This window comes from Dipteris shenzhenensis, chromosome 14 (genome assembly GCF_047967505.1).
Source record: "Dipteris shenzhenensis isolate YYH24624 ecotype China chromosome 14, Dip_SZ_1.0, whole genome shotgun sequence".
In the NCBI taxonomy this organism is placed as follows: domain Eukaryota; kingdom Viridiplantae; phylum Streptophyta; class Polypodiopsida; order Gleicheniales; family Dipteridaceae; genus Dipteris; species Dipteris shenzhenensis.
The window spans coordinates 55,005,693-55,022,988 of record NC_141609.1 but is presented as its reverse complement, the minus strand read 5'-3'; the positions used below and the strand labels follow the sequence as shown (position 1 = coordinate 55,022,988).

General features: G+C 45.5%; 1 protein-coding gene across 2 annotated transcripts in view; it reads left to right on the top strand.

Moving 5' to 3' along the window:
- Window positions 1-17,296, top strand: part of LOC147894839 (alpha/beta-Hydrolases superfamily protein) — a 170,523-nt gene that overhangs the window by 103,201 nt on the left and 50,026 nt on the right. For both annotated transcript variants that reach the window (XM_087384502.1, XM_087384501.1), the window contains exons 10-11: window positions 6,517-6,582; window positions 16,827-17,052. In XM_087384502.1, coding sequence (XP_087240628.1) covers window positions 6,517-6,582; window positions 16,827-17,052 — 292 coding nt within the window. The remainder of the gene's footprint in view (window positions 1-6,516; window positions 6,583-16,826; window positions 17,053-17,296) is intronic.

Genomic DNA, 17,296 nt, shown 5'->3' with positions numbered 1-17,296 from the left:
GGCTATCACTGCAAAAAGCTGGCTGTCCCAAAAATGACAGCAAATATCTGCAAATTTTTGACCCAAATCAAAGGGCAAATGCAGATCTGACCCAAATGTGACTGTGACAGGCAATGTTCACTGCAAAAACAGCAAATTTGGCAAAAGCCCCAAATTTATTGAGGGCAAATAGGTAATCTGACCCAATGTCCTGCAAATGTAACTGAATGTCCTGCAATCTGACCCAATGTACTGCAATTTAAACAAGAAATTGCAGACTAAATGCCAAAACTCCAATATTCTTGCAAGAAATTACAATCAAAGGAGGTGAAAGGAAATGAAAGCCCCAAATTTGCCAATGTCCTACAAAAGCCCCAAAACTGCAAATGTTTGTAGATGACTGCAGTGAGACCAAGAACCTGATTCAAGCCAATGCCAAAACAGGTACGGAACCTGTGGTGAAACTGTACGGAATACCCAGATCAAGTACAAGTTGTATGACTGAAGGTACGTGTGTACGGGAAGCTGGTACAGGCTGCTGACGACTGATCTGTAGGTACGGTGCAAGTATCTTGTACAGAGTTCCTACACAGGTACAGTTGTACGGCGTAGGTACCTTGTACGGAGTTCCTACGCAGGTACAACTGTACGGTGAAAGTACCTTGTACTCCTACGTAGGTATAGTTGTACGGCGTAGGTACCTTGTACGGCGAACTAAAGGTATAGGTACCTTGTACGGCGAACTGAAGGTACGGCGATGCAGGTACGGCAAAGCGACGCGCAGGTACGGACGTGCAGTACGGCAAAGCGACGTGCAGGTACGGACGTGTAGTACGAACGCAAATACCTGGCCTTCCGTACAACTGTACGGAAGGGAATGCAGTTACACCTTTTGTTTGGGAAGCTGGATGCCTGGATCTTGGACAGCAGCTGAAGAGCCTCGAACAGGCTGGGAATGTGTCGACCAGCAGGACAGAAAATTCCCAATGAGCAATGGAGGACTCGGGGACTGAGGAGAGCTGGAAGACTAGAGCAATACTTGCTCTGATACCACTGAAGGTACAGAACGAAGAGAGAGAGAGAGTGCAAGTACAAGACGAGTCGATAGATCAGTCACGTCAAAACTTAGATAAAATGAAAATACACAAGTACAAAGTACTTGTACCTAGACCTAGGACTAAGTGTCCTAGGTGTCACATAGGACTAAGTGTCCTATGTGGCCTAGAAGGCACTAACACTATAAGTGCCTACACTTATGCCTACAAGGCACATACCATGGCCTATAGGGCATCACTAGAACCACCAGAAGATGGCCTACAGGTACCACGAGCAATCGGAAAGTCGATCAATGCAAAGAACCTCAGGCACCAATCAAATAAGTAATACCGGGGAAGTCACGAGCACTTGAAGAGTCAATCAATGTGAAGCTTGGGCACCACGAGAACTCAGAGAAGCAATCATCGATAGTCGAGAAATATCCAGAACTCACATCGATCGGTACTGGCAATCATAGGTTGATGCTGGGCCGTGTCATGCTCAGGAGCTCTCCGGAGCTTACATCGATCGCTCCGTGCCAAGTGAGAGAGGACAATGTCACCAGGCCAAGTGAGAGAGCAATGTCAGGAAGTAGAAGACCGATGTCAATGCCGGGAATACGAGGGAGAGAGAATTGAGAGGCACATATGAGCTGTAGAAAAATGTGGGCAGCGTAGGGCAGAGTTGCAGTGTAGAGCAGCAGTTGCATGGGCAGCAGCGTGGGCAGGAGGTGGAGCAGCAGCGTGGGCAGCTTCGGGTCAGCAAGAGCTTTGCGGTAGGGTCAGCAAGAGCTGCGTGGGCAGCTTCGTGGTAGGGCAGCAAAGGCGGGTAGAAGAGCAAGCAGAATGGCGGGCTTGTTTGCTGCTTGCTACGGGCTGAATGGCGAACAGAGGAGTGGGCAGAAGATCCGCAGGATGGCGGGCAGAGAGGCGGCTCAGTTGGCTGAGCATTGGTGGGTGCTGCAGCTCCACATGGTCCTTCCTTGCTGAGGCTCAAGGTCTTCGATGGTGAGGCTTGGGTAGGAGGAGAAGAGCTCAAGATGGAGAGGCAAAGGAAGAAGGGAGAAGGGAAGGGGAGCTCCTCCAAGAGAAGAGAGGGCAGCTTCTCTTTCTGGCCACCCTCTACCTCATGGAGAAGCAAGGAGGAAGGAAGGCTCTGATACCATATGAAGAGACATGGTAGCTAGCTAGGAACGGAATGAAAATATGGAAAGCATAATGAAAGGCAAAATGAAAGGAAAGAAAGTACAAGTGCAAGACAATAACCAAAATACTCACAATGTATTGATGGCTTCATGTTGACTGATATAATAGACAATAGAAACGTGGCATGTCTAGGATTCACTAGACTATAAAACCACACCTAGACCACCTAGAACACTCATTTTAGACTCACTTTGGCTTCATATTCCAACACCATTGGGTTGAAGCAGGGCTGCCCTCTCTCACCGACTCTCTTTTGCCTAGGGGGCGAGGGTTCATTACTAGGTGATCTCCTCATACAGATATTGCTATATGTTGATGATATAGTCCTTGTATCCTCTTCGGCGGAGGGGCTGCAGAGAGACCTCGAGGCATTAGAGGTGTTTTGCAGAGAGAAAGACATGACGGTCAACCTTGGGAAAACTAAGGTTATGATCTTCAACACCTCACGAGCAGTGATTTGTCAACTTTGTTTCACCTATCGTGGCGAGCGAGTGGAGATAGTGCAGTCGTACGCATATTTGGGAACAGTCTTAACAGGACCCGTCTTCACGATGACCCATGCAGCCCATGCACGGCTCACACGAGGGCGTAGTGCTTTGGCTAGACTAGAGCGACAGTGCTTCCAGGCGCACTTCCAAGATCCACCGATGAAGGGCTGGCTTTTTGACACGCTGGTGCGACCGACTGCCATGTATCCAACACCGTTCTGGGGATGCGATCTTCCGAGGACAGACTGGAAGGGCTTCGAGCGGCTACAAGTGACGATGGGGTCCAAGATGATCCGATGGAAGCCCTCAGTCCCACATGAGATAGTACAGGCAGAGTTCGCCATGACACCTCTCCAGGTTGATGCCATCTTTCAGACAGTGACTTTCATCCATTGAATCTGGGACTTACTCCACTAGAGACTTATGAGGTTGGCCCTAGAGTCATCCAGACGACTAGCAGAGAGCGGGACAAATGACTAGCCCTCTGTCACGACTGATCCATTTCCATGACCAGGTTTGTATTGGACTTTATCTGATGGAGATGCGTCGGCACAGGGAGACACTTCTACGACAGATCAAAGAGCAGCAAGGGATGGCCAGACCACCACAGGATATAGAGGATGACCAGGCACATCGATGCGTCATAGACTTCTATATATTTGAGTCAGCCCCAGGACACAGTGGAGTGGAGGAGGAGGAGCTAGCTGACATGAGAGCAGCCTGGATGAGCAGCCGGCACAGTACCACCGAGAGAGGGACGCAGAGACCACATGTTTGACAGAGAGTCCGACCTATCACAGCTTTCCTCATGGGGAACCGACAGAGATGAGGGGTCACTCTGGACATAGCTCAGAGAGTCCAGAGAGCGAGGAGACCACGTCCCCCACTGCAGTGCGAGACAGACACAGATACAAGACATCTTTGCAGCTCACTAGAGAGCCATCACTGTACCAGGTTTCAGTTTCTGATTCTACTCCGAGTCCCAGTGTCGATACTGACTTGTTTTTCAGTTTGTTCCTGATACTGGATAAATTGATCTGGCCCACTATGCAGTTGCAGTTGACTATTTCTATTCAAGATTATGACTTTGTTAGCATAGATTAGTACTCAGCAAGGGTCCTAGCGTGCCCTTTGCTTCAGCCAATGAGGCTTGTATGAGTTCACTTTTTTGTGTACTTTGTCCCATAGGCCCGTGAGGCCTCCCGTGGACGTTAATCTCTCTCTCTAGTAGAGGGGATCCCTAGGGAGCATCGCATATGCATATTGTGCGACTGTCAGGAGGTTGAGTCGGAGGAGCATTTTATTTTCAGGTGCCCAGTGTACTACGAGATCCGAGGCCGCCGCTACCACTGTCTCTTTAGAGATGGCTCCGGGCTCCTTTCCAAATTCCTCGCCTACCCAGATCAAAGATGCCTTGCGGCCTTCATTCACGAGGGGGTCGGACACAGAGAGTACTTACTTAGGCGACGGGGCTTGGCCACACCATCAGACACCTCTCAGAGCAGGATCACAGAGTTCTTTTCATCGAGTGACATTGATCGTCCAATCTCTAGCCGCAGACGTGACAGAGACCCCGACCGGACAACCGCAGCACGACACACGAGACATCGAGGGGACACACAGATCACTCTAGGGGACCTCCCGTCATTGTTTAGACCCGGGATACGTCCCACGGGAGTCACGGTGGCTCTGGTCTTGCATCGAGCCTTCTCCAAGAGACCGAGATGCACGGGACCCCTTGACAGACGCCAGCACCCCATCACTGGCTATGCACCAGCCAGGGCGACATGACATACGGAGGATTACGTTCCGCTCCAGTCTTTTTTCTTTTCTTCCGCCCCAGATGTATTTGATTATGTATGATCAGACTTAGGATTCAGCACGGGTGATGATGCTCGTTTTAGTAGCTCCACCCTTACTGGGATTTGTATCAGGTTTTCTTTCAGTCTCATAGACCCATCGGTCTTCCGAAGACTCTAATAAAATTTCTTTCTTTCTCTCTCTCTCTCTCATCCACGCTGATGTCCTGATGATGACGACAATGATGATGATGATGATGATGATGATGAGATTGATATGTAGTCGACCACCACTGACATGACTTTGTTGTACTTAGTACTATCATTTTGCATTTTTGCATTCTGCATTCTGCATTGGTGTGGATGCTCGTTTAGTAGCTCCACCCTCACAGCTCATTTGTACCAGTCTCATAGACCCATCGGTCTTCCGAAGTCTTTAATAAACTTTCTTTCTTTCTTTTCTCTCTCTCTCTCTCTCTCTCTCTCTCCCCCCCCCCCACAAAACCCATTTCTTGGCCTCCAGATCCCCATTCTTTGGTCTTCACTCTAACCACATGCTTCCTTCCCAAACCCCTATCTCCACCCTCCTTCTACTTGAGCTCACAATGCTCTTTGAGCAGCCCTCCTCCTCCACGCTCCCTCTTTCCGTCCCTTGATAGTTTCTCACGTGATTTCTCAAGCCTCCATATCACTCTTCGTGGGTTCAAACCATGTAGCTTCTCTTTCATGTGGATTAGCGCCCTTTTACTAGATCCTTGCAGCAAGTGTTGTTTAAGATAGCTTCTTCCTTGGGAATTCTAGTGAGTGGGATCTAGGACTATAAAGAGGTTTCACCCGCCCCTGTCCCACAAGGTATCGGTGATTTAATAGCCCTTGAAAGGGGACACCATACAGACATTTGGGAGTTCGACCCACCCCTTCCAGGGCTTAATTTAGCAGCCACATGTGAGGAGCATGGAACCTCGGCTTCTTTGACTTTCTCATAAGCCTAGATTATGTAGATGCTAAGGGATTGGTTGGGCTAGCAGGACTGTGAGTTGTGGTTTGAACATGGTCACAAGGCAATTTTTTGTATTGCCTTTCCCAAGGATGGGCTAGGACTTGGGTGTTTAGCAGTAGTGGTTCGTCTTGATGCGGAGGATTAGTCCCCAATGTTCCTCATCGGATCACCCAACTAGTCTTCTAGCAGGCAGAGAGTGTGAGCTTCAAGCGGGATGCACAAGGTGGGCTTTGATCTAGTTATGCCCTTGGTGCATTGCAGGTTTTCAACCATTGGAAAGCTCTATTTACTACTTTCCCATCCTCCTCATCTATTACTCTGAAGTCTGCATGCATTTTCTACATATTCATGGACCATGGACTCCCATCCGTTGTGCAGTCCACCATATTAGTTGTTTGCATGTACTTTCAAGGGACTGTAGCAGTGAGATAGGACCCCGTGAGCAGGGTGCAAGGCAGCTAGCTTTCTAGTATCCAAAGAGGACGACTGTTTGTAGCAGTATAGTCTCATCTCTTAACTTGAGATGCCTGATTTTTTGGATTTACTCTATAGGCTGATAGAGTCTTTTATTTTTGTGGAGTCCTTCACCCCACCTAGACGTTCCATTTGTAGCTGTCTATGAGATCTAGGCCTAAGTGTTTCGGTTGTGTCCCTATGATCATGGCTTTTGCCTAACAATGTCCAATTCCATTCCAAAAACCTCAGCATAATTTGCTTAAGGCATTACTCCTTCACTGTAAATTTTGATGGAAGGGGACTCTTATGGTCCACAAGGCTGGCAGAGATTTATAGAATTTTAGCTATATTACTGAATTATATTGTGTTAGAATGTACAAAATGCCATGGAGTCTGCAGTTGGTTTTAATCAGCTGAGATTGCTCTCCACAGCGATGGCTCAGCTGACTTATATGCGGAAGTGAACTATTTTTGGCTGTATTTTTAATGAAGGATGAGAGATGCTGTTATTTGAGGAAATTTTAAAAACATTTCTGTGTTTTGCATGCCTGCAGTTTGCAAGAGGAGATACTTTAATCGTACAAGTGGCCTCTGCTGCTCAGCCACCATCTATAATCAAGGTCTACTCTCCATGCTTTTTCAAGTTGTATGCAGATCAGGACTGTTTTCATTAGAATTTGATCTTCTCATTTTGATTTACTAAGTTTACACAACTTAAACAATAGGATTTGGGTAAGAGGATATTTGCATAGCTGGTCTCTATCCGTCCCTATGCACCCCCCTGTAATGAACCTGTTTATTGGCAAGGGATGACAATGTGTCCTCGATTGACCCAAGTACTTAACTCTCACATCGTGGAACCGTGTGGCTTAGGGTCCCAAACCTGACGATGTCAAATCAATGTGGGATCCTATCTTGTGGAGTCTCTAATCTCTCCATCTCGGGTCCCAAACACCAACGTTCAATCACTATGGGCTTCTATCTCCTGAAGAATTCTCTGAGCTCCTCTTGTCAGCCGCCATGTTTGGCATCAGACCTCATCAGCCTAGATCAGATTCCGATGATGACCTCCTTGCTTCTCCTATCCATCCAAGTCGCATACTCTGCCCATGCCAAGCATTCTTAGTTGGGTATTGCTATCTTTGGTTCATTCATGCCCTAAAGCTTCCCCCAGCAGTCCCTCTTTCTATTATCACCATGCCTTTTCCCTTGGACTTTGCATGCACCCCACCTCCCATTTCCCTGCCCTTCCCCTCTTTTTGTTCAAAACCACTTTCCTGTCACCCACCGTTTTTTTATTGACCCACCCCCTTTAAACCCCCCTCTCCCCGCCCCCACCCTCAGACCCTCCACCTCGTCTCGCAACTTTGGCACCCTCCCTTAATTATGTCAACCTACTCCTCTCAACCCATGCCCCTCCCCATGATCCCTCATAGCCCCAAGATTGGGACCCACATATTCTTGAGCACCTCCATTGTCAATAGATGGTCTCCCTTGACCAAGACAATCAATTCCTCAAGCATTCTATGTGCCTAGGGCTTGAGAACTACTTGAATTTATTACCCTCACCCCCAACCTAATGAATCGGAACATGCATGGGTTTCATGATCAAGCCAAGCAGTAGCCACATAGGATGATCCTCCTTTAAGAGATATAGAAGGCTCAATGAATGGCATGGTAAGTGTATCATGCAAAAGAGGCATTGTTACATCCCTTCTAGGACTACCCAAAGCTTAAACATGGTTGGAAGATATACGGATAAGGCCCATCGAATCTAGGATTTTGATAGGTCTAGGGTTTAGGAGTAATCTAGCCCAAGGTTGGCAATAGCCAAGCTTGAGACTAGTCTAAGCTAATATCGATAATGACCAAGGGATAGGACCGAGTCTAACCAAGGGTTTGTACTAGAGCTAGCTTGGATGAGGTTTTGGTGATATGAATAGCACTATACTAGGAAAGGCAAAGCTAATCCATGAAAAGCAAGGCTTGGTATAGAAAGACATGCTATTTAGGTCACAACTCTTTAATGGGGTTAGATGTACAGTTGGTGTTGGGCTTATAAATATAAGCCAAAAGGCCTACTATCCAAGGTTCAAAAATTGATGATTCTCACAGATATTAAACCTATCGGCGAGGGTGTTGGAATGGTCACCTCCCCATCTGTAAGCCCCCAAATGAGGAGAGTGTGGGGGAGGGAGACCTAGGGCAGGATGTGCCCAAGAGAGAAGAAAGAGAGGGGGCTGCCACATGGGTAGCACCTCACAGCCAAGAGTGAAGAGATGGCTGCCACATGGACAGCAGCAAGGCTGTCATGTGGGCCGCACTGCTTAAGAGCATCCTGGAGAGCCTGGAGCAAAGGCGTGGTACAGGCGGGTCAGGAGCGCAAGTGTACGGAGCAGGGTACAAGGCTGTGCAGATCTAGGACAGGTGGCACTGACATCAGCATGTGTACGGAGCAGGGTACAAAGCTGTACGGGGCTGTATGAGGCCTGGTGAAGCAGCAAATGGGGCTGCCAGTGGGCAGTGGCATGCCTTATATAGGGCTGGGCCCTTGCCTAGATTGGAGGGCCAAAGGCCCTAGAAGTGTGGGCCAAAGGGCTCCGGTTTTAGAGTCTTTAAAGGGCTGGACCAGCCACAGTCTGGTTGGCCAGATTAGGGCAGGCTGGTCAGCTTTTTACAGCAGGCGGCCTTGGCGCCTATAAAAGCAGAGGCCTCAGGCCTCATTTCATATCCAACTATCCAGCAGTTCAGGAGCAGACAGGAGCAGCCAGATGCCACTCCCTTGGGCCTCACACTGGGGGTGAAGGAGAGTGGAAGGTGAGCTGCAGACTGAGTTCCCTAGATGCTGGACCTTGGCTGTCTTCTAGGGCAGCAAGGTATTGTGATCATCATACCTTCTGGAGTAGCCATTCACAAGCAGGTTTGAGTAGTGGAACAGCTATCTTGGGGCCTACATTCAGGAGGACCAAGGGGACCTGTGTGCTGCAGGCAAAGCTTGGCAGGGGCTGCCCACCTAGGCTGATTCACAGGCAGTAAGGTGGAGAAGAACACACTAGACGGAAAGTCTACAGACGCTCGAGGTGGAGCACGCGGACTGGAGTCTAGAGATAACTGGCTGATAGGAGAAGGACCTTGTGGTAAGATCAGAGGACCACACCATTGGTGGGACTCTCGATCTATATCTTTTGTATTGTGTCCATAGTTTTGGACAGAAATATATTTTGGTGGTTTCTCTATCTGGCTGGTTCATTGTCTATTGATGAGTTTGCACATCTATTTTATTCACATAAGTTAAGAAGTTTGTGATTCCACACCCTACACCACACTGTGTGAGCTCCTGGGCATTACTATTAGTCTTCCGCTGTGCGTACCCTCTGTTGGGTCATTTCTAACATAGGGTGTAGTAACCCAATGGAAGGGCCTTGTGATATGGGATGCTTGTTGTAACCTTCAAGTGGACTAGCTCCGTTGATGGTCTAGATTTGAGGCTCGAGGTGATTCTAGGTATTGAGCCTATGGCTTGGAGGAGAGCAAGCTAGCTCAACCCTTAGGGTTTGAGTTACCTCATTGTTGTTGTTGTTGTTGTTGTTATGGTTTGATTGATCATGAGATCCTTACCAAAGTGGTTACCTACAGATAGGGACTTCACATTGGTATCAAAGCCAACTTGCATTGCTATCAGGCAGGTTTTTAACAATTTTCTGTTATGTAGCCTATAGCAATAGGGCTAAGCTTTTTATCGTCAGCTTTCCTAAAATTGCTGCTAGGCTTGTATGGAAAGCAAAGGTATCTTTTTGTGGCATAGCATGGGTTAAATTTAGGACGACAACTTGCATTAGTAAACTCCCAAATTAGGCCATGGTTTCTTTCTTAGCATGAGCTGATCCACATCCATGAAACATCAAATTTTAGGGCAGCTCTTCATGCTGCAGCACCTCTAGGATGCCCTAATAGTTGCTGCTCTATATCACTGTCAACAGCCCAATTATAGTATCTCTTCTTCACATGATTATCACCAACCTCTGTCCAAGATCTTCTGTAAGCTGTTTGCTATCCCCTCAGAACCACTGTTGAAACTCTAATTTTTTGTTGGAATCATGGAGTCGCAAGCCCAACTATTCTCTGATTCAATTGGAGGACGACATCACCTCTAAACTAGCCACATTGGAACGGCAAAATCCAGAGCAATTAGTTCAAGGAATGAGTCAAAGGATAATATGACCTCTCAACTAACCAGGTTGGAACATAAAAATCTAGAGCAACTAGTCCAAGGATTCCTTCAACATCTCAGGAATTAAAATCTCAGTGTTTGAAGAGTTATGTAGAAACTATAACATGTCACTTAATAATTTATCTAAACGGTGGAGGTTTTCTTCAAATAATGGGTGAACTGATCTTAACTATCTAAACTATAACATGTCATTAATAATTTATCGAAACGGTGGAGACTTTTTTCCAATAATGGAGATTTATCTAAACTACAACATGTCACTTAATAATTTATCTAAACGGTGGAGAGTTTCTTCAAATAATGGGCGAACTGTTCTTTTGGCTGATCATTCTAATGGTAATGATCGGAATTGGAATCTTGATGTCAAGGACCTAACCAATGCCTCTAAACCCAAAGACGATATATATTTTTGTAACGTTAGTGTTCTTTTCTTGAAAGTGCATGTACAATATATGTTATGTTTTAGCATGCATCGTGCTTAAGCAACCAATGATGGAAACAGGGGCCGAGAGTAGAGTGTGGAGTGAGCAACATGTGAAGAGAGTCCACGGACTATTGTTACTAGAATGAATAGAGTAGTACAAACTTTAGGTTACGTACCCTCAACCCAAAAATCAACCAAAATGGGGTTATGCATTCTCAACCAAAATGGGTTATGCATGCTAACTAACCCTAGGGGGGGAAACCCCTAACTGGGAATTAAAAATGCCCCTAGTGTTATGTCCACATTGGCTAACCTAGGGCGTAAGCATAGTTGAACTAACTATGGGCATCTATGCTAAACCTAACCTAGAACTAGGAGTGGATCTATGGTTAGAGGGGAGCCTAATCTAGGTTTGGAAAAACCTAGCAAGGATGAGGCTTAGATCTAGTGGACGAGCTTTGCCCTAGAATCCTAGAAAGCTATGGCCTATAGTAACATTGGGATTTAAGGATAGCCAATCCTGTAGTATGCCAAGGCTTTATGGAAAGCAGTGGTCTGGATGTAATGTAGGCTACTTTATGCATGAGACTTGAAATCTAGGGCACTTTGCTAAAGATAGCCAAAGGCAAGACCTAAAGCTAGGGCTCTATGCTAAAGATAGCCAAGGAAAGACCTACAAGTATGAGCCAAGGGCTCATTACTCAGGGTCGGCTTGTCAGCCTGATATCTCCATGGTGCTAGGACGTGTAGACGACTGAGAGAGTTGTAGCTAGGATCTTAGTAGATTCACGGTAGAATCTTTAATTCGCAGCACATAAACACAAAATCGCAGCAGCTCAAAAAAATTTGCAGCAGACAACACCATAGAAGAATTCGAATGTCAGTAGCCATAGGGAACATGTGTCTTGTATAATCGTTTGAAGGCTAAAAAGCAGCAAATTTCTTATGGGAATCTAATCAAATTGAAAGAGGGGGAAAGGGAGCAAAGAACATATACACTAGGGGCCAAAAATAAGGGCGGCTGTCCCCCTCCCCTCCCCGCGCCCCCCCCTTCTTTCCCCAAAGTTTGCTATGCACAAGGTCCGGCCACACCGCACCCACGCGCTGTTGGAATATGGAAGAAAGAACTAGAACTAGAAACTAGAAATGAGATGACAAGACTGAAAATTGAGAAATACCTTGAGAAGAGTGTAGACAAGACACAAGCTAGACTGATAGATTACAATGATGTGACCCATTGAATATATGGGCCAAAGTACAAGACATAAAGCAAGAGTGCTTATGGGATAATTGTAGAGGTGCCACATGGCACACGCTCAAGACATAAAGACTAGACTTAGACTTAGACTTAGACAAATGTAGACCAGGAAATAGTACTTAGTGTGCACTTATCTCCAACACCCTCCTTAAGTGGACACTAGGAGTAAGACAGAAAGACAAGACTAGAAGACAAACTTGATAGACTGAGAGATAGAAAACATGACAGACAAATGATCCTGAGACACCCCTCCTCAAGTGATATCCTCATATGGGTCCACAAGGGTAAGGACAAGATGGATCTAAAACACAGTCAGATTGATAGACAAATAGACAGACAGACAAGACTAGATAGACAGAAGACTGATTGTATACAAATAGAAAGACCAAGACACTAGAACCCCTTGACCTACATCATCGGTGGTCAAGGTGGTAGACAAAACATAGAAGTAATCAGAAAGCCCACTTCTCATCATGTGAGGAAGAAATAGCAGGATCAGCTCATGGAGATGTTGCAGCAACATGGGCTGAGGTAGTTGCAGGAACTGATGTAGAGATTTTGGAGTAGCAGTCCTTCTCCCGGTGATTATCACGGCCACAAATGGTGCATGGATGAGCCTTGAAATAGTCCTTCTCCACATGATTAGTTTTGCCACAATAGGTGCAAGGCTTTCTTACCTTAGAACTTCCTTTCTTTGCTAAAAATGCAGTGTCAGTTACCTTTCGTTGTTGAGTTCTTTCTTCCTCTTGGAGAGCATTGATGATACCCTCAAGAGAAGGATTATTATGATATTTGAAGGTAGTGACAAGAGTATCATAGGAGTCAGGTAAGCTTTTGAGAAGCACAGCAATAGCAATATCTTCAGAGATGGGAGACTTGACTGACGCAAGCTGAACCATAAGACTGCGAAGATAATTGACATGAGAGGCTATAGTAGCTCCTTCCTGCATATGTAGATCAAAGAATGAGATCATAAGTGCAATCTTAGAGTTTTTAGATCGGGCTCCAAAAAGAGTATCCAGAGTGATCCATGCTTGAGGAGCAGACTGTATGTCGGAGATGTGATGAATGTAATCATCTCCAAGGCCGAGCAATATGATAGCATAGGCTTTGTCGTTCTTGGCAGCAACAACTTGCTTAGATGGACCTTCGGGAGCATCACGGTGAACAATGTCCCAAAGACCTTCTTTCATAAGATGGCACTTGATTTTGATCTGCCAAGTATGAAAGTTGGACCCATTGAATTTGTCGATAGATATGAGAGAATGAGAGGAAGATGCCATGTAGGAAGGTCTTACCTCTTGCTAGGATGCAAGGGCAGTGTCTATTCCCTTACAATTTTGCAGAAATAAATGAGAGGAAGAGATCCCAGAAGCCGGTTCTCTCACCACTTTGTCAAGGCCATAGCATATGACAGCCTATCAAAGCAGGAGGAACCAGCAAAAAAGAAGAGACTGTTCAGCAAACTGAAAGAGGCAAAAGCTCAGCACCCTAATCTCGGGCAGAAGTAGAAGTGTAAAAAGGATGTAAATCTCCGTGAAGATGGAGCAGGAGAAGTCGTCAGCCTGTGCAGGTACGGATTCCGTACAGTCGTACGGACTGTACGGACGACGGCGATCAGAGTACGGACGACGGCGCAGAGGACGTACGGACAACGGCGAGCAGAGTACGGTCGACGGCGCAGAGTACGGACATACGGACGACAGATTTACACAGATCTGGCGCTGAGACTTGGAGCAGGTGGACACGCAGATCTGAGCGCAATGGTGGGGTAGGAAAAGGGCAGATCTGAGCGCAATGGCGGGGCAGAAAGAGGGCAGGTCTCGGAGAAGGGGCGGCCAGCAGAAGCGTAGAAGAGGGCGGTGCAGAGGTAGAGGTGCCACGAGAGGCTGAAGAGAGAGATGCCGGAGGGAGAGGTAAACTGAAAGGAGAAGACGAAGCTATGGCTACAGCAGAGTGAGAGGAGAGGAGAGGGGATCTACATGCTCTAATACCATGTTGGAATATGGAAGAAAGAACTAGAACTAGAAACTAGAAATGAGATGACAAGACTGAAAAATGAGAAATACCTTGAGAAGAGTGTAGACAAGACACAAGCTAGACTGATAGATTACAATGATGTGACCCATTGAATATATGGGCCAAAGTACAAGACATAAAGCAAGAGTGCTTATGGGATAATTGTAGAAGTGCCACATGGCACACACTCAAGACATAAAGACTAGACTTAGACTTAGACTCAGACTTAGACAAATGTAGACTAGGAAATAGTACTTAGTGTGCACTTATCTCCAACACGCGCATGGCCGTTCTAGCCACCCTGCCTTCTCATAAGGCTGAGATCTCCTATTCCATTCGGGCCATTCACCACATTTCACCAAGGGATTTACATCACACAGTCCACTCACATGCCATCAGCACAGGTGTCTCAAGCTCAAGGCATTATAATCAATAGGAGATTAGACACGGTCCTAGCAAGCTCCTCTGTCCCATCTAACGCACCTTCATTGGCACATTACCGCATCAGGCTACCTCACAACATCCATGGGAGAGGAGTAGGGGGTGATAGTAGCAGATCTCGTACATGTTTCAAAGGCACGAGGACTCCATGTAGAGCCCCAATCGGGACTGCATAGAAATTAGGAAGACACATGAAGAAACAATGATAGACACATGATAGAAACAATGAATGGATACATAGTAGCTAGCTCTAATGATAGAAACAATGATAGAAACAATGGAAGACACATGATAGAAACAATGAATGGATGCATAGTAGCTAGCTCTAATGATTGCTCTTGATTGTGCGCAAGGAATCCTTCCAATTCCATGATTAAAATAAAGGTTAGTACAATTCTTTTGTACTGTTATTAAGGAATTGTATCGCTTTCTTGGAGCAAGTCCACATATTTCTTTTGTACAAGCCCCAGTCTCTTTTTTGGCTACAAGTCAGAACATCTTTTTTCAAACTTCCATCCATTCCTTTAACCTGAACAAAGCAGTGGAGAGCTGGAGTGCTATCTTACCATCTGTATAGGGGAAGAAGGAAACTGAAGCCTTACTTCCATTCCGGCAGGTCAAGAGGCTTTTTACATGGCTAGCATTTGAAAGGGTTTAATGAAATTCATTGATGCAAGTGTGCTGCATCTTTAAAAGTAGTAAAGCAAGCACGTAATATGAGCTGTGTGGTGACAATTGTGGAGGCAAGGATAGATGTTCTTTGAAGGCACGCAAAGCTGAGAGATGCATGAATTTCTTAGTCTAGATGGAAGCAAGTAGGAGCATGAGCACACGAAATTCATATGTACAATGAGCATTTTAACTGTGTGTTGAGTATTAATCCAATGTTGCATGCCTTTGGATATGCAAAGATTGAACTGGGCATACTAAAAGAAGAAAAACACCCATAGATGCCCTATGGAATGTACTTTTGCCCCCCCAAAGAAAAGACTTCTATGAAATATGAATAGATCTCTGAGAGCAAAGCTCAAGGGAGAAGTGCAACATGTTGGACATGAGAAGACAATACCCTAATAGGGCAAATTCAAGCTCCTATGAAAGAGCTAGAAAACATCCAAGGTTGAGGCTGATAGTGCCATCTCAAGCCAGTGGGAGTCTGAGAAGAATGGGGAGCCGCTCCACTTCCTGAAGAAAACATTCCTCCTGGTAGAGGCTTCCCAGGAAGACCCTTGCATGCTCCCCCAAATGGCCACCAGGGTGTGTACCGTGCTTGTCTAGATACTAGCCAATGTGGTGCGAGGTGGACCTCGGAGGCATCCACAGCCTCTATGCAACAGGATCTCCAAATATGCCACGCTCTTATGCTTGCCAGAATCTCCCACAAAGTATCCACAAAGGCATGCGTAGTTCTGTACCGAGATCCAAGAACATCATCGAGAGAGCATGACTCAAGATCTCATAAAACACACGAGGAACGTACTTTCACATGAATAAATTAGAGCTTCCTTGGGAATTCTTCTTATACTCAAAGAGTCATGCAGAGCTTCTTCTAAGGCCTTATAATATACTGAGATATGTTTAGTATTATTTGCTCAAATGCTCAAGGCCACTTTTTTCAAAGGCTATTTGTTAAGAGGCATGTTGTATATACCATGCTTGAGTTGTAGCGGTAAGGCTGGATTACCATTCCTAGAAATGCTCAAATGCTCAACTCCACCTTTTTCAAAGGGTAGTTGTTAAGAGGCATGTTGTGTATACCATTCAATCGTCACAGCAATCCATAGATCCGTTCACAGTTTCGCAAAGGAAATCACAAGGCAAGCAATTCACAACCATGGCCTCGCGTGTGACAAGAAACGCAATGGCTCGCCACACACGCCCCAGAAACCAAGCATTCACGTCAATTCCCTACTCGTTTAAGCATTCCTACGTAAGCAATAGACACAGCCGATGCAACCTATGAAGCTTGGCTAGTCTCATGGCCAAGTTCCAGTACCTGGAGGATTAGATTCTACCAAGTCTACTTCCGTCCATCCGACAAATTTTAAAACCCCCCCACCAGGACAACCCATGTTACCGCCTCAGCCTGTAAATCCTCCCATGACACAAATGGTGTTTAAAGACGATGCCATGAGGATCCATGCTTTGACTTGTACCATGACTCAATAATTTTTTGTAATCACTGGTTAAAAATATTATAAATAGTAGAATGATTCTCATTAAACATTCCATGACATTCAAACATGTGTGTATGTGTTTTGGAATGATACACTCATATTGTATGTAAAAGATGTATGAAAGTAAACCCAGGCTGGTATGTAAATGTTATGTCAAAAGAGAGCTCATAAACAATGCTTAAATATAGCTAATACATATTTGTAATGCTCATGACAGGGTCTGGTTTCAACTGTTCTTTTTCAGTTTCTGATTGCATTAAATTTTATATAATTTGTGTTATGTTATGTTCATGCTCTTCATATTGTTGTGACAGGTGGAACTCTCAAGCGGAAAGAATGAGAGCTTCCAATTTTCAGTTGTATGGTCATCAAGCAATCTGGACCTCTCCACTTATCAACCTTACCTCAGTACTCCTGAAACTATGGAGTTTCCAACTAGCATCTCAGATAAGAGTGCATTTGCCAACTTTTATCCACCACATAATCATGATTACATTCCGCCGGCAGGAGATAAACCACCGCTACTTGTTCGTTGTCATGGTACTTTTTGTAGCTTGTACGGATCATATTGTTGAATGTTGAATAATTTAATGGGAGTTGATTATCTGAAAGAGGGTTGAAGCAAAGTTGAAGTCTGTTTATGAGGATTTTCAGCCTGAATTTTTAGCAGCCATGCATTTCTTGGTTGCTTACTTATCCTTAGGAAAAAGTGGGTGGTTTGACAAGGATAAATCTTATTAGAAAACCTTAATCCCTTGATGATCTTGTGAGGGTGATCGTTACA